The sequence below is a fragment of the Mobula hypostoma genome, chromosome 4 (assembly GCF_963921235.1).
Source record: "Mobula hypostoma chromosome 4, sMobHyp1.1, whole genome shotgun sequence".
NCBI lineage: Eukaryota > Metazoa > Chordata > Chondrichthyes > Myliobatiformes > Myliobatidae > Mobula > Mobula hypostoma.
Genome location: NC_086100.1, coordinates 67,720,494 through 67,743,674, shown reverse-complemented (window position 1 = coordinate 67,743,674; position 23,181 = coordinate 67,720,494). Strand labels below are relative to the sequence as shown.

At 42.8% G+C, this 23,181-nt stretch overlaps 1 protein-coding gene and 1 long non-coding RNA gene across 20 annotated transcripts in view; one reads left to right on the top strand and one right to left on the bottom strand.

Annotated features, from left to right (window-relative positions):
• LOC134345363 (SPRY domain-containing SOCS box protein 1-like) overlaps positions 1 to 23,181 on the bottom strand; it is a 368,280-nt gene that overhangs the window by 159,596 nt on the left and 185,503 nt on the right. The window contains exon 3 of one of the 19 annotated variants that reach the window (XR_010017664.1): positions 8,819 to 9,027. The exons of 17 other annotated variants lie outside the window; for them this stretch is intronic. Coding sequence is in view for 1 of the 2 variants with exons in the window: in XM_063045910.1 (XP_062901980.1) it covers positions 16,140 to 16,198 (59 nt within the window). In the remaining variant the exon portion in view is untranslated. Of the gene's footprint in view, positions 1 to 8,818; positions 9,028 to 15,662; positions 16,199 to 23,181 lie in introns of those variants that run through there. One more of the 19 variants, XM_063045910.1, reaches the window with a different exon arrangement.
• The window catches only part of LOC134345365 (uncharacterized), a 128,543-nt gene that overhangs the window by 83,882 nt on the left and 21,480 nt on the right, over positions 1 to 23,181 (top strand). The window lies entirely within an intron of this gene.

The following is a 23,181-nucleotide window of genomic DNA, read 5'->3' as shown; positions in this document are numbered from 1 at the left end:
CAAGAGAGCCTATTAAAGTATAAACTTCGGGCCTCTGGTGAAATGCTTATGGAATAACTCACAAGTGGTTTTGTTTCAATTCATAAATGTGTGAGGACAAAGGAAAATGCTTATCTTTGTTATGAATTCACAAAACTGTTAGACAACAGACGATTCTGGATTAAAACAGAAGACACCCATGGAAAAGGCTTACATCTTGTGGCAAGACACTAGACACTAGAATACTACAGCACAGTACAGGCCCTTCGGCCCTCGATGTTGTGCCGACCCATATATTCCTTAAAAAAATGTACTAAACCCACACTACCCCATCACCCTCTATTTTCCTTTCATCCATACGCCTGTCCAAGAGGCTCTTAAATACTCCTAATGTTTCAGCCTCCACCACCATCCCTGGCACCCACAACCCTCTGTGTAAAAAACTTACCCCTGATGTCTCCCCTAAACTTCCCTCCATTAACTTTGTACATATGTGTTTGCTATTCTTGCTCTGGGAAACAGGTACTGGCTATCCACCTATCTATGCCTCTCATAATCTTGTAGGCCTCTATCAAGTCCCCTCTCATTCTTCTACGCTCCAAAGAGAAAAGTCCCAGCTGTGCTAACCTTGCCTCATAAGACTTGTTTTCCAATCCAGGCAACATCCTGGTAAATCTGCTCTGCACCCTCTCCATAGCTTCCACATCCTTCCTATAATGAGGTGACCTGAACTGAACACAATACTCTAAGTGTGGTCTCACCGGAGATTTGTAGAGTTGCAACATGACCTCTCTACTCTTGAACTCAGTCCCCCTATTAATGAAGCCTAGCATCCCATAGGCCTTTTTAACTATCCTATCAACCTGTGCAGTGATCTTGAGGGATGTATGGATTTGAACCCCAGGGTCCCTCTGTTCATCCACACTCTTAAGTAACTGACCATTAACTCTGTACTCAGCCTTCTGTTTTGTCATTCCAAAATGCATCACCTCACACTTATCCGGATTGAACTCCACGTGCCACTTTTCTGCCCAACTCTGCACCCTGTCAATATCCTCTTGTAACCTTCGACAACCTACAGCTCCATCCACATCTCCTCCAATCTTTGTGTCATCCGCAAACTGACTCAGCTATCCTTCCGCCTCTTCATCCGGGTCATTTATAAAAATCACAAAGAGCAGGGGTCCCAGGACCGATCCTTGCGGCACTCCACTAGTCACTGACCTCCAGGCAGAATACTTTCCTTCCACTACTACCCTCTGCTTTCTTCCTGTAAGTCAATTTTTTTTTATCCAAACAGCCAAGATTCCACTGATCCCATGCCTCATGACTTTCTGGATGAGTCTCTCATGGGGGACCTTGTCAAATGCCTTGCTAAAATCCATGTAGACTACACCTACAACTCTACCCTCATCAATTTCTTTTGTTACCTCTTCAAAAAACTCAATTAGGCTCGTGAGGCACAACCTTCCCTTCACAAAGCCATGTTGACTATCCTTGAGTAGTCTATACTTCTCCAAATGCTTGTAGATTCTATCCTTAAGAATCGTTTCCAATAGTTTGCAGACCACCGACGTAAGACTCACCAGTCTATAGTTCCCAGGATTCTCCCCATTACCTTTTTTAAACAAGGGAACTACATTTGCCATTCTCCAATCCTCCGGCACCTCCCCTGCAGCCAAAGAGGATTCAAAGATCATAGCTACTGCTCCAACGATCTCTTCTCTCACTTCCCACAGCAACCTGGGGTATATCACAACCGGCCCTGGGGACTTATCAATCTTGATGTTTTTAAGAAGAGCCAACATCCTTAGTCTCCACATTGACCAGTACGTAGGCCTGTTCTATTTCGACCTCACCCTGATCAAGGTCCTTTTCAGTTGTGAATACTGAAGCGAAGTATTCAATTAGGACCTTCCCAACCTCCTCCGCCTCCAGGCACGTTGCCTTCTTTATTCTTTAGTGGCCCCACCTTCATTCTTGTCATCCTTCAGTTCTTTACATACGCATAGAACACCTTAGGGTTCTCCTTAATCCTACATGCCAAGGCCTTCTCATGCCCCCTTCAAGCTCTCGTAAGTCCTTTCTTAAGCTCTTTCCTGGCTACCCTATATTTCTCATGAGCCTCTCCTGTTTCCTGCTTATATCTAACATATGCTTCCTTCTTGACGAGTTGCCTCACATGTTTCGTCAGCCACGGTTCCCTTTTCCTACCATTTTTCCTTGTCTTAGTGGGACAAACTTATCCTGAACCCAGCCCAAGTGGTCCCTAAACTTCCTCCACATGACTTCTGTGCTTTCACCCTTGAACATCTGTTTCCAATTTACTCTCGCTAGTTCCTGCCTCATCCCTTCATAGTTAGCCCTTCCCCAGTTAAGCACTTTCCCATTTTGTCTGTTTTTATCCTTTTCCATAGCTATGCTGAAGCTAAGGGAGTTGCAGTCACTCTCATTAAAATGCTCCCCCACCAAGAGGTCTGACACCTGACCAGGTTCATTACCCAGAACTACATCCAGTATGGCCTCTCCTCTCGTTGGCCGTTCCACATACTGTGTCAGGAATCCTTCTTGAACACACCTGACAAATTCAGCCCCATCCATTCCCCTTGCAGTCAGGAGGTGCCAGTCAGTATGAGGGAAGTTGAAATCACCCATAACTACAACCCTGTATTTCCTGCACCATTCTAAAATCTGCCTGCTGATCTGCTCCTCGGTGTCCAGAGGGCTACTTGGGGGCCTATACACTACTCCCAGCACAGCGATTGATCCGTTCCTATTTCTGACTTCCACCCACACCGACTCAGTTGACACTCCCTCTGCAACGTCCTCCCTTTCTACAGCGGGGATACTATCCCTGACCATTAAAGCTACTCCCGCCCCCCCTTTGCTACCACCCATCCTATTCCTTGTAAAACACCTAAACCCCAGTACCTGCATCAGCCAATCCTGCCCTTCCTCCAGTGAAGTTTCAGTAATGGCCACCACTTCGTAGTTCCACGTACTGATCCATGCTCTCAGTTCATCCCCTTTATTCCTAATACTCCTAGCATTGAAATAGACACATTTCAACCCCTCTAACTGGCTACATTTATGTTTTGTCCCCTGCCTGTCCTTCCTCACCAACTCAGAACACAAAGCATCATGTCCTAGTCCTTCTACCCTAATCTCTGCACTCACATTCTGATTCCCACCACCCTGCCAAACTAGTTTAAACCCTCCCCGACAACTCTAACAAACCCGTCCACCAGGATATTGGTCCCTTTCCAGTTCAGGTGTGGCCCGTCCTTTTTGTACAGGTCAGACCTTCCCCAGAAGAGATCCCAATGATCCAGAAATCTGAATCCCTGCCCCCTGCACCAACTCTTCAGCCATGCATTCATCTGCAATAACTTCCTGTTCCTACCCTCTCTGTCTCGTGGCACAGGAAGCAATCCTGCGATTACTACCCTTAAGGTCCTGCTTTTTAACTTCTTTCCTAACTCCCTATATTCCTTCTTCAGGACCTCATCCTTCCTCCTATCTATGTCATTGGTCCCTATTGACCATGACATCTGGCTGCTCACCCTCTCTCCTGAGAATACCGAGAACTCGATCTGAGATATCGCGGACCCTGGCACCAGGGAGGCAACCGACCATCCGGGATTCTCGATCTCGCCCACAGAACCTCTTATCTGTACCCTAACTATCGAATCCCCTATCACTACTGCTCTCCTCTTTTCCTTACTTCCTTTCTGAGCTGAGGGTCCAGTCTCGACGCCAGAGACTGATCCAATATCTGCCAGAGCAAATATTAGATTGTTGTAACTGGGTATTTGTTCCAAGAAAACTGGATCTATTTATAGCTGCAGCAGGGATCACATCACACATACAGATCCCAGGATTAAAGGTGAAGTTTAATGCTAATTCTTGGGCGATTTTTCAGAGTAATGTAGCAGGGAAACAGGCCTTTCAACCCAACTGGTCCAACTGAAACCCGAAAGAAACCAATTCAAGAAAAAACTAGAATGAAAAAAATACCAACACTCGATACGCAAGAGAAAGAAAAAAAAATTATATATAAATCATGCAAACAACTGAAGCGAACAACAACATTCCAAACCAAAATTAAGTCTTTAGATCCAAATCCTGGAGCAGACTGGAGTAGGCCCAAAGCCTCGCTCATCAGTTTACCATATTAATGGGCATGGAGCACAGTAGCCGGGAAAATGTTCATAGCCTCAGTACCATGGAGATGACTATTGCAGAGAACGAGCGAAACTGGCTCTTGTCCGACTGACACTCTGTCTTTTCAGTCCACCTGGGCCAGCATTTAAATTGACCCAACAGCAGAACAGCGAAAGGCTCCGGCACCCTGGAGAAAGGGAAGATTGCAGAAGGCAAGCAAAATTGGCACTTGCCTCTGATCTGGGCCAATGTTTAAATGGTTTAAACAGTTAACCATACCTCTCACTAGGACTTGGAGCCTAGACATTGCCGCCCAGCGACTCGCTCCAGGCCCAGACTCTATCACACAGCCTGAAGCAGCTCTCAAGCTGTTCAGATCAGTTCAGCGCCTACAGCGATCCAATAGACAAAAGAAAACAGGTGCAGGAGTAGGCCATTCGGCCCTTTGAGCCAGTACCACCATTCACTGTGATCATGGCTGATCATCCACTATCAGTATCCAGTTCCTGCCTTATCCCCATAACCTTTGATTCCGCTATCTTTAAGAGCTCTATCCATCTCTTTCTTGAAAGCATCCAGAGACTTGGCTTCCACTGCCTTCTAGGGCAGAGCATTCCACAAATCCACCACTTTCCGGGTGAAAAAGTTTTTCCTCAACTCCGTTCTAAATGGCCTACCCCTTATTCTTCAACTGTGGCCTCTAGTTCTGGACTCACCCACCAGCGGGAACATGCTTCCTGCCTCCAGCGTATCCAATCCCTTAATAATCTTAAATGTTTCAATCAGATCCCCTCTCATCCTTCTAAATTCCAGTGTATACAAGCCCAGTCGCTCCAATCTTTCAACATATGACAGTCCCGCCATCCCAGGGATTAACCTTGTGAAGCTATGCTGCACTCCCTCAATAGCAAGAGTGTCCTTACTCAAATTTGGAGACCAAAACTGTACATAATACTCCAGGTGTGGTCTCACCAAGGCCCTGTACAGCTACAGAAGGACCTCTTTGCTCCTATACTCAATTCCCCTTGTTATGAAGGTCCTCTTGAAGATCAGAGTGGTCGGCTATGTGCGGAACCAAAGGAAATGGGGGAGATCTTAAATAGGTTTTTTGCGTCTGTGTTTACTAAGGAAACTGGCATAAAGTCTATGGAATTAAGGGAAACAAGTAGTGAGATCATGGAAACTGTACAGATCGAAAAGGAGGAGGTCCTTGCTGTCTTGAGGAAAATTAAAGTGGATAAATCCCCAGGACCTGACAGGGTGTTCCCTCGGACCTTGAAGGAGACTAGTGTTGAAATTGCAGGGGCCCTGGCTGAAATATTTAAAATGTCGCTGTCTACAGGTGAGGAGCCGGAGGATTGGAGAGTGGCTCATGTGGTTCCGTTGTTTAAAAAAGGATCGAAAAGTAATCCGGGAAATTATAGGCCAGTAAGTTTAACGTCGGTAGTAGGTAAGTTATTGGAGGGAGTTCTACGAGACAGAATCTACAAACATTTGGATAGACTGGGACTTATTAGGGAGAGTCAACATGGCTTTGTGCGTGGTAGGTCGTGTTTGACCAATCTATTGGAGTTTTTCGAGGAGGTTACCAGGAAAGTGGATGAAGGGAAGGCAGTGGATATTGTCCATATGGACCTCAGTAAGGCCTTTGACAAGGTCCCGCATGGGAGGTTAGTTAGGAAAATTCAGTCACTAGGTATACATGGAGAGGTGGTAAATTGGATTAGACATTGGCTCGATGGAAGAAGCCAGAGAGTGGTGGTAGAGAATTGCTTCTCTGAGTGGAGGCCTGTGACTAGTGGTGTGCCACAGGGATCAGTGCTGGGTCCATTGTTATTTGTCATCTATATCAATGATCTGGATGATAATGTGGTTTGCTGATGATACAAAGATTGGAGGTGTACTAGACAGTGAGGAAGGTTTTCAGAGCCTGCAGAGGGACTTGGACCAGCTGGAAAAATGGGCTAAAAAATGGCAGATGGAGTTTAATACTGACAAGTGTGAGGTATTGCATGTTGGAAGGACAAAACAACGTAGAACATACAGGGTTAATGGTAAGGCACTGAGGAGTGCAGTGGAACAGAGGGATCTGGGAATACAGATACAAAATTCCCTAAAAGTGGCGTCACAGGTAGATAGGGTCGTAAAGAGAGCTTTTGGTACATTGGCCTTTATTAATCAAAGTATTGAGTATAGGAGCTGGAATGTTATGATGAGGTTGTATAAGGCATTGGGGAGGCCGAATCTGGAGTATTGTGTTCAGTTTTGGTCACCAAATTACAGGAAGGATATAAATAAGGTTGAAAGAGTGCAGAGAAGGTTTACAAGGATGTTGCCGGGACTTGAGAAACTCAGTTACAGAGAAAGGTTGAATAGGTTGGGACTTTATTCCCTGGAGCGTAGAAGAATGAGGGGAGATTTGATAGAGGTATATAAAATTATGATGGGTATAGATAGAGTGAATGCAAGCAGACTTTTTCCACTGAGGCAAGGGGAGAAAAAAACCAGAGGACATGGGCTTAGGGTGAGGGGGGAAAAGTTTAAAGGGAATATTAGGGGGGGCTTCTTCAGACAGAGAGTGGTGGGAGTATGGAATGAGCTGCCAGACAAGGTGGTAAATGCGGGTTCTTTTTTAACATTTAAGAATAAATTGGACAGATACATGGATGGGAGGTGTATGGAGGGATATGGTCCGTGTGCAGGTCAGTGGGACTAGGCAGAAAATGGTTCGGCACAGCCAAGAAGGGCCAAAAGGCCTGTTTCTGTGCTGTAGTTTTTATGGTTTCTATGAAGGCCAGCATGCCATTAGCTTTCTTCACTGCCTGCTGTACCTGCATGCTTGCTTTCAGTGACTGACGTACAAGAACACCTAGATCTCGTTGTACTTCCCCTTTTCCTAACTTGACTCCATTTACATAATAATCTGCCTTCCTGTTCCTACCACCAAAGTGGATAACCTCACATTTATCCACATTAAACTGCATCTGCCATGCATCCGCCCACTCACCTAGCCTGTCCAAGTCACCCTGCATTCTCATAACATCCTCCTCACATTTCACACTGCCACCCAGCTTTGTGTCATCTGCAAATTTGCTAATGCTACTTTTAATCCCTTCATCTAAATCATTAATGTATATTGTAAACAGCTGCGGTCCCAGCACTGAACCCTGCGGTACCCCACTGGTCACCGCCTGCCATTTCGAAAGGGACCTGTTAATCGCTACTCTTTGTTTTCTGTCAGCCAGCCAATTTTCAATCCATGTCAGTACTCTGCCCCCAATACCATGTGCCCTAATTTTTCCCACTAATCTCCTACGTGGGACTTTATCAAAGGCTTTCTGAAAGTCCAGGTACACTACATCCACTGGCTCTCCCTTGTCCACTTTCATAGTTACATCCTCAAAAAATTCCAGAAGATTAGTCAAGCACAATTTCCCCTTCGTAAATCCTTGCTGACTCGGACCTATCCTGTTACTGCTATCCAGATGTGTCGTAATTTCATCTTTTATAATTGACTCCAGCATCTTTCCCACCACTGACGTCAGGCTAACCGGTCTATAATTGCCTGTTTTCTCTCTTTCTCCTTTCTTGAAAAGTGGGACAACATTAGCCACCCTCCAATCCACAGGAACTGATCCTGAATATATCTATAGAACATTGGAAAATGATTACCAATGCGTCCACGATTTTTAAAGCCACCTCCTTAAGTACCCTAGGATGCAGACCATCAGGTCCCGGGGACTTATCAGCCTTCAGACCCAACAGTCTATCCAACACCATTTCCTGCCTAATATAAATTTCCTTCAGTTCATCCATTACCGTAGGTCCTTTGGCCACTATCGTATCTGGGAGATTGTTTGTGTCTTCCCTAGTGAAGACAGATCCAAAGTACCTGATCCAACGCCAATCCCAGGACAGTTCGGCGAGCACTGAATATTCTCTGTCTGGACGGTGACCAAATCAAGTGTGCGGAGATGGCTGAAGTATTTTCCTATAAATCTTGAAGACTGATGCCTTTAAGGTTATGGCTGAGACTTGTTTTTTTTAAAAAAGGTTCATAGGGATGGTTTTGGGGACAGTGGGGTTTAGGAGTCAGATTAGGGTTTAGGGACAGGGATGAGGGGAGGTTACAGGTCAGGCTGGAGTCCTCCACAGTCAAAGACCAACGATATCTGGGAACAGATATCGGGTCAGCTTGTGCTGTGGACAAAGACCTATGAAGACAAGGGCTTGTGACTCCGCCACCCCCGCCCCCCCACCCTTGCCAGGTCGGCGAGTACTCCAGGTTGGGACAGCAGGAGGCAGAAGAGCCAGTGACCCCTATGTCTATGAGTCTGCAACTATACCGGTGAAATCGAAGGCCTGATGACTGCAAGTCCACGAATCCACCGGAAGCAGCCAGTCCTGGGGCTGGAGACCTGTCTTGTGTGAGTGTGTGGCTTGGAGGGAGGGAGGAAAGGGGCTTGTTTTGTTTTGTAGCTTTCTGTGTTCTGTTATTGTTGTTATTAATGATAATGTGCTGAACACTGAGTACATGCTTTGTTGGTACCAGTATGTCTGGTGCACTTGTGGCCGTACTCAGCATGACTTTAGGATGTCCATCCCTCCCCCTTCTCTCTTCTCATATCATTTTGGATCTCCCCCTCTCCCTCCCACTTTCAAATCCCTTACTCACTCTTCCTTCAGTTAGTCCCTGACGAAGGGTCTCAGCCCGAAACGTCGACTGTACCTCTTCCTACAGATGCTGCCTGGCCTGCTGCGTTCACCAGCAACTTTGATGTGTGTTGCTTGAATTTCCAGCATCTGCAGAATTCCTCGTGTTTATGTCTTTAGGATGTGCAAGTTGTTAACGTTGATTGATGTACATGGGATAAATAATTGAACCTGAATCAATAAATTAAAACATTATCTTCTGGTTTATATTTGGCCACCAGTGACTTCCATTTACATATCATCTTTCACATTCATTTCAGTATGACACTACACCCATTAGAACTAATTAAGTTACATTTTAATATAGTCAGTTTTGGAAACAAAGCAGTGTACAATAATTCTGTACAATGTTCTCATATATGGCAGGTTTTTAATGACCCAAGATACCACTTCAGTACTGTTGGCTGCAGGATAAATAAATTGTTGGTCAACGTAGTGCCATGAGATCATCTACGTTCATCTGACAGAGAAGGAAGGGTCCATTTAACATGGATTGCAGCCTCCTGTAGTACAGTGCTGAGTGTCAACCGCACTTTATGTGGGATATAAACTCTCAATCTTTTCTGAGACTACTGTCAAGTAAGCCACAGGTGATTAGAATTTCATGATTTTGTATGTTCATGGAAGACCTGCTTTAATGTTCTAAGATGGATCAAACGTCAGCCAGGAGAAAAAAAAATGAATAAAAATCATGTAATCCGAATTGGATTACATTCCATCACAATATAACAATGACTACCCTCCTTCACTACTTCAGCAAGTAGTTCCCAACATCAGATCAAAAATCACTCGTCATTGTTTTCACTATTTGAGGCTTTTGGCCACAATTTTCACATTGCATGTATAATTTTGGCAGGATATCAACTCCAAAGAAGATTTAATTCTCTATTACTGTATTGATGTGGTTGTATCTATTCAATATCCAATTGTCAATGTCCAGAGATAGAAAGTTTCTAAAATCCAATGTTAATTGCCCTGACTTTTCTGAAAGGTAACTTCAATAAGGGAGATGGGTACATGCTTGCCAACAGTTACTGAGTCAGCTGAGAACATGTATTACTCAATACTGTGATGGACACTGTAGGGCTAAATCCTCTCTTAGCACTAACACACATCGGGAAATCAACCATGCAAAATTTACCTCATCCAGCCGAGTATGAATGCATGTTCCTATGAAGTGCTCTGACCCACATTAGCTCTTGTTACTGCCCTCGACCACTTGCCATTTTCAGATGCATCATTTTTAAAATCCATTTCAAACATCTCCTCATTGTCTTTCCCCTCACTGCCCACCCAGTTCCCTTCACTTATCTGAATTATTTTTAGTTTCACCAAGAACCTCTTGTCAAATTCCATGTTCCGAAGTGGTCTACACGAGAAAATTTTTGTTTCAGTTTGCAGCCGGTGTGGTACAAATTAATGGATGTTGTATCTGCAAACACTGGATTCAAGTGACGTGCTTGGGGTACAATAGTAACCATCCTACTGTACAAGTATCAAGTCAACATGAAAAAATGGGCCAGTTCAGAGCCGTGTTGAATATGTATTTTCATTATTATCACTAATATTAATAGTTGGTAATACACATCACAATATTGTGATAACGTATTCAGTGCTTGACATTACCCATCAGATAGTTTTTACTCACAATAACAAATTTACACGCATCTTTCATGCATTAATTGTTCACCAGTGATAGCTGATGTCTGCAACAGATTTCCATAAATATAATAATTAATTTGTTACACTAACTAGAGCCCACAGTGTTAAAATAATTGGCAAAACCAACACAGGAGACACTTTCTCCGGAGACAAAGTGAAATGTTGTGACATGGCATATATTGCTGCAAGGACAGCAAAAATCATTTTGTAATAACATTGAAAGAACTGGACAAAAATGTGAATGGCAACAATGTGGGGAAGATTAGAAGAATGGGATTAAGTAGTTAGCTGTACCAAAAAACTGCATAAGCACTATGGGCCACGTGGCTTTAATTGCACTGTGTCATTTTATTTCTTTTCTTCATTAAACTGAATCAGGCTTCAAGAAATGTTCAAACTTAACAAGGAAAATTAATGTCTCAGATTTTGATGATATACAACACACCACTACAACTGAAGTAGTATTTTATACTCAGTGTTGTTCAGTATTTATACTCAGGTTGGCATTTTCTGGTGCAACCTTAAATACACTTGAAGGAAATAGGGAATCACATTTTGCCTAATGAAAACCCAAATATATAATTTTTATGTTAAACATAGTTGTGAAAATTCAAATTTTTGTGGTTAAATACAAATACTATAACAGAACTATATGAACTTTTTTAAAGCAAATCAAATACAATTGAACTCTGATAACCTGCTGTTCAATTGTTTGGAATCCCAATAGCTCAGCACCTGACTCAGTGGATCCCTGATTCCCAAGGCTCCTCACACTCCTTTTAACACACCAGGTTCTGTTTCTCACATTCCCTTTAGAGTCAGGGGCCATGGCTCCCACTCTCTCTTTAAATTCATTAGATTCACAGTGAAGTTTATTATACCGCTGTGTATCATCTTTTAAAAAAAGCGTAGCAGTATTAATTGGAATAATATTCAATAGTTCTGTAAAATCTGATAGTCCAGCACCACCCAAACCTCAAACATGCTAGATTAATTTGTCATTAGGCATACATATTATCACTGCTATCCTGGCCGATCATGTTGGGGAAATTTCAATGCAGTAATGTGTTCCACAGCACAAGGAGGAAGGAAAAAAGGTTAAATCAGGTGTTGAAAGCTGTGCAGCATAGACATAATTCCCAAAGTAGATCGATATGGACCTCCCCAACACGCCATTGGGCACATGTAACCTGAGCTGGAGGATGTTGAATAATTGCACTACAGAGGGTAACTTGGAACTAGTATCGAGAGATGGGTTCAATTCACCTTAGTCCCCCCCTACATTTTTTAAACTAGCATTTGCTTTTAATTTCAAAACACTTTTGGATTATTTTCTCACTGCTTGCTTCACCATTTACTCAGTTTCCTGGGGGTAATATTGGAAAGAAAAGATTATGGTACAAATGATACAGTACTCTCGTCAATCCTCTTTACAAGATTGCTTCAGACAGAGGAAATCAACTTTTCAGGGGACTGTCCAAGTTCCTCTTTCCAAGGCTTTGGAGAGGGTGCAGAAGAGGTTTACCAGGATGCTGCGTGAATAAGAAGGTATGAGCAACAAAGAGAGATGAGACAAACTTGGTTTTATTTCTCTGGAGTAGCAGAGGCTGACAGGAGATCTGATAGACGCTTATAAAATTATGAGGGGCATAGATAGGGTAGATCAGAACCTTTTTCCCGGGGTAGATATGTCAAGAACTGGAGAACATTAATTTAATTTGAGAGAGGATGTTTAAAGGAGACGCGAGGGCAAGTAGATTTTTCTACTAAGAGTGGTAGGTGCCTGAGATGGGCTGCTGGGGGTAGTGATGGAATCAGGTATGATGGGGGCATTGAGGAGGCTTACGAATTTAAGGAATGGAAGGATATGGATCATTTACAGGCGGAAGAGGAGATATTGCTTAATTTAGCATTATTCTTGGCACAGACTTTGTGTACCAAGGGGCCTGGTGCTGTGCTGTACTGTTTTATGTACAGAATTGTGGGCACAAATGTTAGTGTTGATGGTGGTGAGATACAAAGCAGTCAACAGCAGGTTAAAAAGGCATTATTCCTGCCCAGTGGAAAACACAGAAACCAAGCATATTTACAACACATCATGTGAAATATTTTGGAAAGAAAGCTGTCCACATGAATCTCCACAATTCACGAAAAAGTGGTATAACTGCTCTCAGTTATTTCCCTACTGCTCACACACAGTACCCCATAGATCCTGGATCTGCTTAAGGATAAAGCACACACACAATCATCACAGAAGTAGACCTATCAGCCCATCATGTTCATGCCAGCCATCAAAAACTTTATACTAATCCTATTTTCCAACGTGGTCCTTAGCCTTTTAAGCCTTAGTGATTTTAAGAGTTCATTCAGATGCTTTTTAAATGCCTCCACTACCTTCTCAGGTAATTTGTTCTAGGTTGCAACCTTCTTCCAGCTTAAGAACGTTTTCTTCACATGCCCTCTAACTGTCTAAATCCTCACTTAAACCAAAGCCCTCTGGCTTTAGATGTCACAGCTAACCGGAAAACATTCTCACATTCTACTTTTTCTATGCCTCTCATGACTTTGTATCTCCTTTTTATCCCCACTTCCCCCCGCCTCCTCCATTCCAAAAACAAATTCAGCCTATCCAATCTCTCCACACAGTGGGAACATTCCATCCCAGGCAATAACCTGCTAAATCTCCTCTGCACTCACATGTATCCTCTTCCAATTGTTTGGCAACTGGAAAAGCACACAATATTCCAGCTGGAGCCTAACCAAAGCTTTATAAAGTTGTAGCATGACCTTCATGCTCTGATCGCTGATGCCCCAGCTAATGAAGATGAGCATTTTTCACCCACCATACCCACCCAGGCTGCAACATTTAGGAGCTATGAATTTGTATATTAAGGCCCTTCTGTTCTGCAAAACTTCCTAAGACCCAGCCATTCAATTGTTATATGCTTGGATGTCTGAAAGTGTGGAATTTCACACTTACCATCTACCATTACTCCAGCCATCTTATCAATTGATCAATATTGTTTTGTAACACAAGCTTAGCTTTTCCACTAGCTACAACATCACCAATCCTTCAGTCATCTGTGAATTTACTAATCATACCTCCTACATTTATATCCAAATCATTAATGTATATGAGACAAACAGCAAGGGTTGCAACACCAATCCAAGTGGTACACCACTGATCAGACTTCCAATCCCCTACCATCACCCTCAGCTTCCCCATTACCAAGCCAATTTTCAATCCAGTTTTCCGCCTTGCCTTTGATCCCATTGGCTCTAAATTTTTTGGAGCAGCTTCCCATGTGAAAACTTGTCTTAAGCCTGGCTAAGATCCACAGGTACTTCTTCAAAAATCTCTATCAAATCAATTGGAGTGGATCCCAGTAAAGTCACAATGATTAGCACTGATTTGTCCCTGCTTTTCTAAATTCAAATTAACCTTGTCCCTCAAAATATTCCAATAATTTCCCAACAACTTACATTAGATTCACAGGCCTGCAATTACCTGCTTTATCCCTGCTGCCCTTTCTAAATAATGGCACATATGCTGCTGTCTTGCCATCCTGCAGCTTACTACTAAAGACTCAGGCTGCCTAGCCATCTTCTCCCTTGCCTCCCATTGATACACCTCAACAGGTCCTAAGGATGATCTATTTTCAAGCTCTTAAGACATTGAATAGATCTCCCTCTTAATGTAAACATACCCTAAAATATTCCCATTATTTCACCCTACAGTTACCATGTTTATCTCCTGAGAAAGTACAGTTAAGTAATATTTAGGCCTCATCCATATCCTCTGGTTCCATAAAGATACCCCACAGCCATACATTTTCAAGGTTACCCTCTTGATCTTAATATACAGTGGACTCTAGTTAATTGGGCTGTCAATTAATTGTGGCAGCTGCTTATTTGGGACAAAAATTAATCAAGAAAATGGCTGGGATTCCCCTTGTTTAGGTGGGACACTATGCCACTTAACTGGAACGGCAGGCTGTTACCAGTTTGTAACTGGCGTCAGTCATGTGCACTTGTGTGGGCATTAAACACTACACTGTGCTTAGAGCAAAAATAGCGTCAGGTGTGTGCTTGTGTTATGTTATCCATTTGGGATAACGACACTGATTCAAAAAACAGTGATTTTTGTCAATGATACTTGATGAGAAATAAATACAAGACAATTCAGCATTGTTTTGCTCACTATGGTTTCAAGCATTCAGTCTTGGAGATGTGAGAAACAGCCGAGAGCAAAAATGAAATTATTTCACTAGTTCAACAAGTTAGGAACCAAGAAGAATTTGAAGGCATCAAAAACCATATTGAAAGTTACAATGAAAATGAAGATTTGGAGGACACAAGGCAAGAAGTATGAAGACAAGGAAAGTGATGAAGATGACACATCTGAACTTAAGCTTGTGGTTACACAGGATGCCAGGAAATTTACTGCTAGATTGTGACACTACTTCATGTAGGAAGGTACTGAAGGTGGCCCATCATCTGCACTAGGTGTCTGTGCTGATTTTGTTCATTTACAGTCAATCAAAAGAATAGTGGATGAATTCCTCTGTCGATAACTATTAGGAACTAATATAGTTTTATAGCGATGTAGTAGTATTGGGAGTGTTCTAATTTGTTCCGTATTTCATTTAAATATATAATTTGTTACTCAGTTAAAACTGTAATTTCCCTTTTTTATAGTGTTTTAACTATTTCCATGAAACTTTGGCTAATTGGAGCAGCCACTTAATTGGGCCAAAATATACTGGTCCTGATGTGTCCCAGTTAACTAGAATCCACTGTATTTATAAAATGTTTATTAACAAAAAAGACTTCATGGGATGTCTCTTTCTACCTTGTCATAATTTTAATCTGTTCCAAGAGGTCATCCTATAATGTTGTAACTTTAATTAAATAAAGTTGTAGCTGAAAACCAAATCCCACAATGGTGATTAATTCAGCCTGCAGCTGGATTTAGCGCCTCTGGTAATTTTCCTGGAATTCTTTAATCATTTATTATAGGCCCCCTACAATGTTTACAAGACTTAAATGGCAACCATAATTCATATCTTAAGCAGACCACTACTGTTAACTTAATCAGTTGAGTCTGTGTTTGATGCATTAATTTTGTGATGGGTAACTGTATTTTGATTGAATGCTGGTAAGGGCCAAATTGAACTGCCACTCAAATCCAAAAAGACGTTTCCGTGCATATGTATCCCAGTGCAAATGATTTCCTTCACAACGCAAATATATTAATTTACAATCATGGGCAAGATCACTTAACTAACAACAAATACTCTTTTCATCTTAGTCATAGTCATACTTTATTGATCCCAGCGGAAATTGGTTTTCGTTACAGTTGCACCATAAATAATAAATAGTAATAAAACCATAAATCAGCTTCTCCAGAAAGCTGAGTCACTTTCAATCAAAACAATGCTAAATTCCATACGACTTCTCCTTGAAATTGATTTTAATCTTCCATTCAATCCCAGAATGTTATAATTAAGATCTTCACCTCTTCAGTGATCTCATCATTAAACATGCACAAAATAACTTTTGCACTTCAATGTCTTCTTTCCTTCCATCCACATCAGTGTGATATGACCATGACCAAGATATTATTTCAATAAAATACAGGTGTCCCCCGCTTTTCGAATGTTCGCTTTACGAAACCTCCCTGTTAAGAAAGAACTACATTAGTACCCTGTTTTCGCTTTCAGAAGGTGTTTTCACTGTTACGAAGAAAGGCAGCGCGCGATAAAAAATCAGCGCACGATAAAAGGCAGCGCACGCCCCGAGCAGCCGCTCTGCCCCGGATTCGGAACGGCATTGCTTTAACACGTTGCATTGAGCAGCCGTTAGCAAGATGAGTTCTAAGGTGTCGGAAAAGCCTGAAAGAGTAAGGGTGTTACACTTAGCGTAAAACTAGACATAATTAAGCGTTTCGATCGTGGTGAACGAAGCAAGGACAAAGTGAGTTTGGCTTGTGGAAGTTGACGAAGATGATGTTGAAGAGATTTTGGCATCCCATGACCAAGAACTGATAGATGAAGAGCTGATGCAATTGGAAGAGGAAAGGATAATAATCGAAACCGAATGCAGGAAGTGAAGCAACTGCGTGAGATTTTCGCTGCAATGATAAAGTACGACTTTAATCTTGAAAGGGTACGTAGGTTTAGGGGATATTTGCAGGATGGTTTGAGTGCTTACAAACAACTGTATGATAGAAAAATGTGCGAGGCTCAGCAGTCAAGCAAGCCTTCCACATCAGCCACAGCAGACGACGAACCTCGACCTTCGACATCAAGGCGGGCAGTCATAGAAGAAAATGAGCTGCCTGCCCTGAACGACGATGAGATGACACCCCCGTGTTCCACCACCCCAACACCCGGGCCCCGGATACTGTACCGATTCGCAAAGAACGCAGCGGTAGCCGGCAGACACACGGCACATCGTTAAGAAAAAAGCCAAAACAGACATGCTAATTAATTAGGTGCCGCCTAGCACGTAATTGTTGGCCCAGATCAGAGGCGATGCAATCGGCAATCGCCTCTGATCTGCGCCGACATTTACGTGCCGGGCAGCACCTAATTAATTAGCATGTTTATTTTGGCGTTTTTCTTAACGATGAGCTGTGTATCTGCTGGCTACCACTGCGTTCTTCGCGGCAATGTATCGGGTTGGCGGCCCGGAGGGTGGGGGCCACTGCACCACCCAGCCTGCGATGACTCTAACACACCCATCAGTGTGCTCGGCGCTGTTTTCTCAATTCCGGTAAGTGATACTACACGGTACATACATTATTTCTACTCTATATAGGCTGTGTATTTTTACGTGTTATTTGGTAGATTTGGCGGCTTCATAGTTTAAAGGTTACTGGAGAGCGCGTTTATGCCAACAGCGCTTGCATGAGATTTTCTGCCAAGAGCGCTTGCATGAGATTTTCGCTACGGAGATCTGTGCAGGCAATCGTTGTAGAGAAGTATTTCTACTTTATATGGGCTGTGTATTTTTACGTGTTATTTGGTAGATTTGGCAGCTTCATAGTTTAAAGGTTACTGGAGAGTGTGTTTATGCCAACAGCACCTGCGTGAGATTTTCGCTAGGGAGATCTGTGCAGGCAATCGTTGTAGAGAAGTATTTCTACTTTATATAGGCTGTGTATTTATCATATCATTCCTACTTTTACTATATATTACTGTTATTTTAGGTTTTATGTGTTATTTGGCATGATTTGGTAGGTTATTTTTGGTTCTGCGAACACTCACAAAATTTTCCCATATAAATAAATGGTAATTGCTTCTTCACTTTACGACATTTCCGCTTACGAACCATCTCATAGGAACGCCCTACCTTCGGATGGCGGGGGAAACCTGTATTGTAGTTCCTATCACCTTATAGAGGAATAGATAAAACACTATGGAATTAAATCAGAGCTGTTAGAAAATGTTCAATTTGTAGTTATTTTTAATCTAGTAAGGACACAGCAAAGTATTAAAATTAAAGTCCTCTGACAAATTACTACTTGAATTAGATGTGGTAAGGAACAAAGAAATTATATTTAGACAGCATGTTTTATGGTACATTACTTTCCCTTTACAAAGCAATCTTTAAAATAATGTCAATTCAGAAGTAATCCATCCTACAGAGTAGACACCAGATAAGGTGCAGATGCTGGAAATCTAGAGCAATACACAATATGCTAGAGGAGCTCAGCAGGTCAGGTAGCTTCTAGGGATGGGAAACTCAATCAACTGGACTGATATAGGGTCTTGGCCTAAAATGGTGACTATTTACAGGTGCCCCCCGCCCCCTTACGAACGTTCACTTTACGAAACCTCACTGTTACGAAAAGAACTACGTTAGTCCCCTGATTTTGCTAACAGAAGGTGTTTTCACCATTACGAAAAAAGGCAGCACGCGAAAAAAGCAGCGCGCACCCCGAGCAGCCGTTCTCCCCCAGATTCGGAACTGTGTTCTCGCTGGCATTGTTTAAACACATGCCTGTGAGCAGCCATTAGCAAGATGAGTTCTAAGGTATCGGAAAAGCCTAAAATAGCTTGTAAGGGTGTTACACTTAGCGTAAAACTAGACATAATTAAGCGTTTTGATTGCGGTGAACGAAGGAAGGACAAAGTGAGTTTGGCTTGTGGAAGCTGATGAACATGATGTTGAAGAGGTTTTGGCATCCCATGACCAAGAACTGATAGATGAGGAGCTGATGCAATTGGAAGAGGAAAGGATAACAATCAAAACCGAATGAGTAATAATAAAGTACGACTTTAATTTTTCAAGGGTACGTCGGTTTAAGGCATATTTGCAGGATGGTTTGAGTGCTTACAAAGAACTGTATGATCTAAAAATGCGCGAGGCTCAGCAGTCAAGCAAGCCTTCCACATCAGCCACAGCAGACGACGAACCTCAACCTTTGATATCGCGGCGGGCAGACATTGGAGAAGATGAGCTGCCTGCCCTAATGGAAACAGACGACGAGATGACACCCCAGTGACCCACCATCCCAACCCCCAGGCCGCGGACAGATACCGATTTGCAGAGAATGCAGCGGTAGCCGGGAGGCACCCAGCACGTCTTTAAGAAAAAAGCCGAAATAAACATGCTAATTAATTAGGTGCCGCCCGGCACGTAATTGTCAGCCCAGATCAGAGATGATTGCCGATTGTGTCACCTCTGATCTACGCCAACATTTACGTGCCGGGCAGCACCTAATTAATTAGCATGTTTATTTCGGCTTTTTTCTTAAAGATGTGCTGTGTGCCTCCGGGCTACTGCTGTACCCCTGCATGCTTTGCGGATCGTTATCGGTCGGCAGCCTGGAGGGTGGGGGCCAATACACCACCCAAACTCCGACGACTCAGCCTAACACACCATCATCAGTGTGCTTGCTGTCTTCCTGATTCCCATAAGTGATACTACACTGTACATACACTATTTCTACTTTATATCAGCTGTGTATTTTTATGTGTTACTTGGTATGATTTGGCAGCTTCATAGCTTAAGGTTACTGGAGAGAGTGTTTTTGCCAACAGCGATTGCATGAGATTTTCGGTACGGAGAACAGTGCCGGCAATGATTGTGGCAAAGTAGTTCTACTTTATATAGGCTGTGTATTTATCATATCATTCCTGCTTTTACTGTATGTTACTGTTATTTTAGGTTTTAAGTGTTATTTGGCATGATTTGGTAGGTTATTTTTGGGTCTGCGAATGCTCCCAAAATTTTCCCATATAAATAAATAGCAATTGCTTCTTTGCTTTACGAGATTTTGGCTTATGAACCGTTTCATAGGAACTCTCTACCTTCAGATGGCGGGGGAAACCTGTATTTCCAAACATATGTAACACTCGCTTCGTCTAGTGGCTTAATATAGTGGGGTGATAACCCCCTGCCCGGTCAAACTTAAGAAATCTCGTTTGGGTGGATGCTGCACGACGTGTCCCCTGTTACAAATCAGTACCCCAAAATAACAAACAGCACACAATATGCGATTAATGATTAAACTTTATAACTCTTACTTTGACTGACTGGTTAGTAGAGAAACGAAATAATTTTAAAAAAGGGCCCAAATCTTAGTAAACAGTCTGTGCACAAAGTGGAGCTCACTCATAGGCCGATCAGTCCCCATCGACCTCCTCCAATCATCGCTGCCCTTTGGACCCTCGCTCCGAGTTCACCCCGTCTGGTAGTCTACCAAATCTCTCCATTCGCGTCTTCTCTCTCTCTCTCTCTGGCAAAAGCCTGCAAAATCAACTGCTTCCAGATTCCCAAGACAGGGCAACAAAATCCTTACTGGCTAACATACATCCACAGCCCTGTTATCTCCAGCCATAACCCAAACATTGCTGCTACAGAGAAACCGTTACTTCAGCAGTGAACATTACAAAAGAAACATTGCATTAGCAGTGAAACTTTACAGCACGTTACACATCAATGCTGCCTGACCTGCTGAGCTTCTCCAGCACATTGCGGGTCTTAGCAGTATCCTGAAAAGTGATTTCACAATTAATTCATCAGTAAACTGTACAGTAGGCCACAAGAACATTGTTTTTATTTCCCAGTGGATATTGTACCAAAATCCATCTGCTTGTTTGATGTGTTTCTTCAAATTTCTGTTCAGAATAAGAGATATAATGGGAACACAATGTCTTTGCACTACAGCATCAAAAGCTCCATAGTCAGGGACATCTTAGGCAGTAGAATTTGAACAGTAATCCAAAATATCTAGGTACTCTTCCTTTCTATCTAACAAGAGCCTTTGATTAACTAACAACGTGTGACAAAAATGGTACTCAAAGCTGAATCTTTCAAACTCCAAGAGGCTGGTTTGGCTTTCGAAGGAGAATTGCTGAGCTCACAGCAATATCATTATCAATTATCCAGCTCGAAATATTCAAATACAAACTGAATTGAGGTTTCAGGGCAAGAGAAAGTGGCTAATCACCGGAAACCTGTTCAAAGCTCAGACTATTAACCACCATACCACTTTGAAATTCTTAATGAAGCTTAGATTGGGGATGGACTTGAATTGCTTGACATAAAATGGATATTAAAAAAGCAGAATTTAAGGACAGTTACATACATCCACTAAATAAGCTCCCCATGTCAAATGAATCTTTGAAATCATTTGTATTTTTTCATAAATTAACTGCGCCTAGATTACTGCATAGGCAGAAAAGTGTTTAATTTCCTGTATTCAATAAAAGCTCAAATTAGTTGCTACTAAGTATAAAAATAATTGTTCCAACCAGAGGTAAACTAATAGCACTGTTACAATTACTTTGATATATGTATGCAAAACTACTTCCAAAATGAAATATATCATGCCAGATATTACCTTATCCCTTCTTTAATCTTCATTAACACTGATGTATTATCTATGGTTCAAAGGTTCATTCATTACCAAAGTACGGGTGCAGTATACAACTCTTGAGGTAATTCTTCTCCAGATAGCCACAAAACAAAGAAAACCATAGAGGTTGTTCAGAACAAAAATCCCCTCCCCGCACAAACTTACATTGCAACTGCAAAAAAAAGCATCAATCCCACCCCACACAGAGAAAAACAAATCAGAGAATTGCGAGAACATGAAACCCCAATCCACTCCCATACAAAAAAAATTACAAATCGCTCCACAACTAAATCGCTCAGATGGCAACCAGAAAGAATGGGGCAAAAACACAGAATATAAAGACGTGAAACTGAAAAAGAATCCAGTCCAATACATAAATTGCAGAACTTAAGTTTCATCCTCTGATAACCTCAAGGAGACCACTCAAATGCAGAGTCAGAGCAGCGAAGGAGATAGGCCATCTCACACAGACACTTTATCTGGCAACTGCAAGTGGTACGCGGTCACACACGGACATCTTACCTGACAACTTTTGTATTTATAATGTTTCTCCATTTCCAAAGACTGCTTCCCTGGTGCTAATATAGAGAAAAGTTAAGCTCCAATCAGAAATTTGGTTCCCCTACCATAAACTATCCTTTTAGTTCCATCTTCCTCTCACCCCAACCCTCCCCTCTCCACTGACACTACCAGCCTCCCCCCCTCTCCTCCCAGCTCTCATCCGTGCCGGGTCTTTACCATCCCCTCTGACCTTCAACTCTCTCAGGCAAAGCGCTCTGTCCTCAGTAAGGGCCTTACCTTTGTCTCCCTTCGCCCACACCTCAGCGAGTTCCGCATTCACCATGACGCTGAACTCTTTTGCCAGCTCCATCTTTGAGCCTAATTCTTCGGCAAGGACACTCCCACCCCCACCAATGACCCCTTCTCCCATCTTCAACCCTTCTCCTCTTCATGGACATCCCGCTCTGGTCTTCTGCCTGCTCTGGATCTCTTTACTGCTAACTGCCGACAGGACATCAACCGTCTCGACTTCACCACACCTTGCTCCCATTCCAACCTCACTCCTTCTGAACGCTCTGCTCTCCACTCACTCCGTACCAATCCTAACCTTACTATAAAACTTGCTGATAAGGGGGGTGCTGTTGTAGTCTGGCGCACTGACCTCTACCTTGCCGAGGCACAGCGACAACTCGCGGATATCTCCTCTTATTTATCCCTCGATCATGACCCCACCAAGGAGCACCAGGCCATTGTCTCCCACACCATCACCAATCTTATCAGCTCTGGAGATCTCCCATCCACTGCCACCAACCTCATAGTTCCCACACCCTGCACTTCCCGTTTCTACCTCCTACCCAAGATCCACAAACTTGCCTGTCCAGGTAGACCCATTGTTTCAACTTGCTCCTGCCCCACCGAACTCATTTCTGCATACCTCAACACTGTTTTATCCCCCCTTGTTCAATCCCTTCCCATCTAAGTTCATTACACTTCTCATGCTCTGGATTTTTTCAATGATTTTAAGTTCCCTGGACCCCAACGCCTTATCTTCAACATGGATGTCCAGTCCTATATACCTCCATCCCTCACCTGGAAGGTCCCAAAGCTCTCCGCTTCTTTTTGGATTCCAGACCTAACAGTTCCCCTCTACCACCACTCTCCTCCATCTAGCGGAATTTGTCCTTACTCTTAATAATTTCTCCTTTGGCTCCTCCCACTTTCTCCAAACTAAAGGTGTAGCCATGGGCACCCATATGGGTCCTAGCTATGCCCGTCTTTTTGTTGGCTTTATG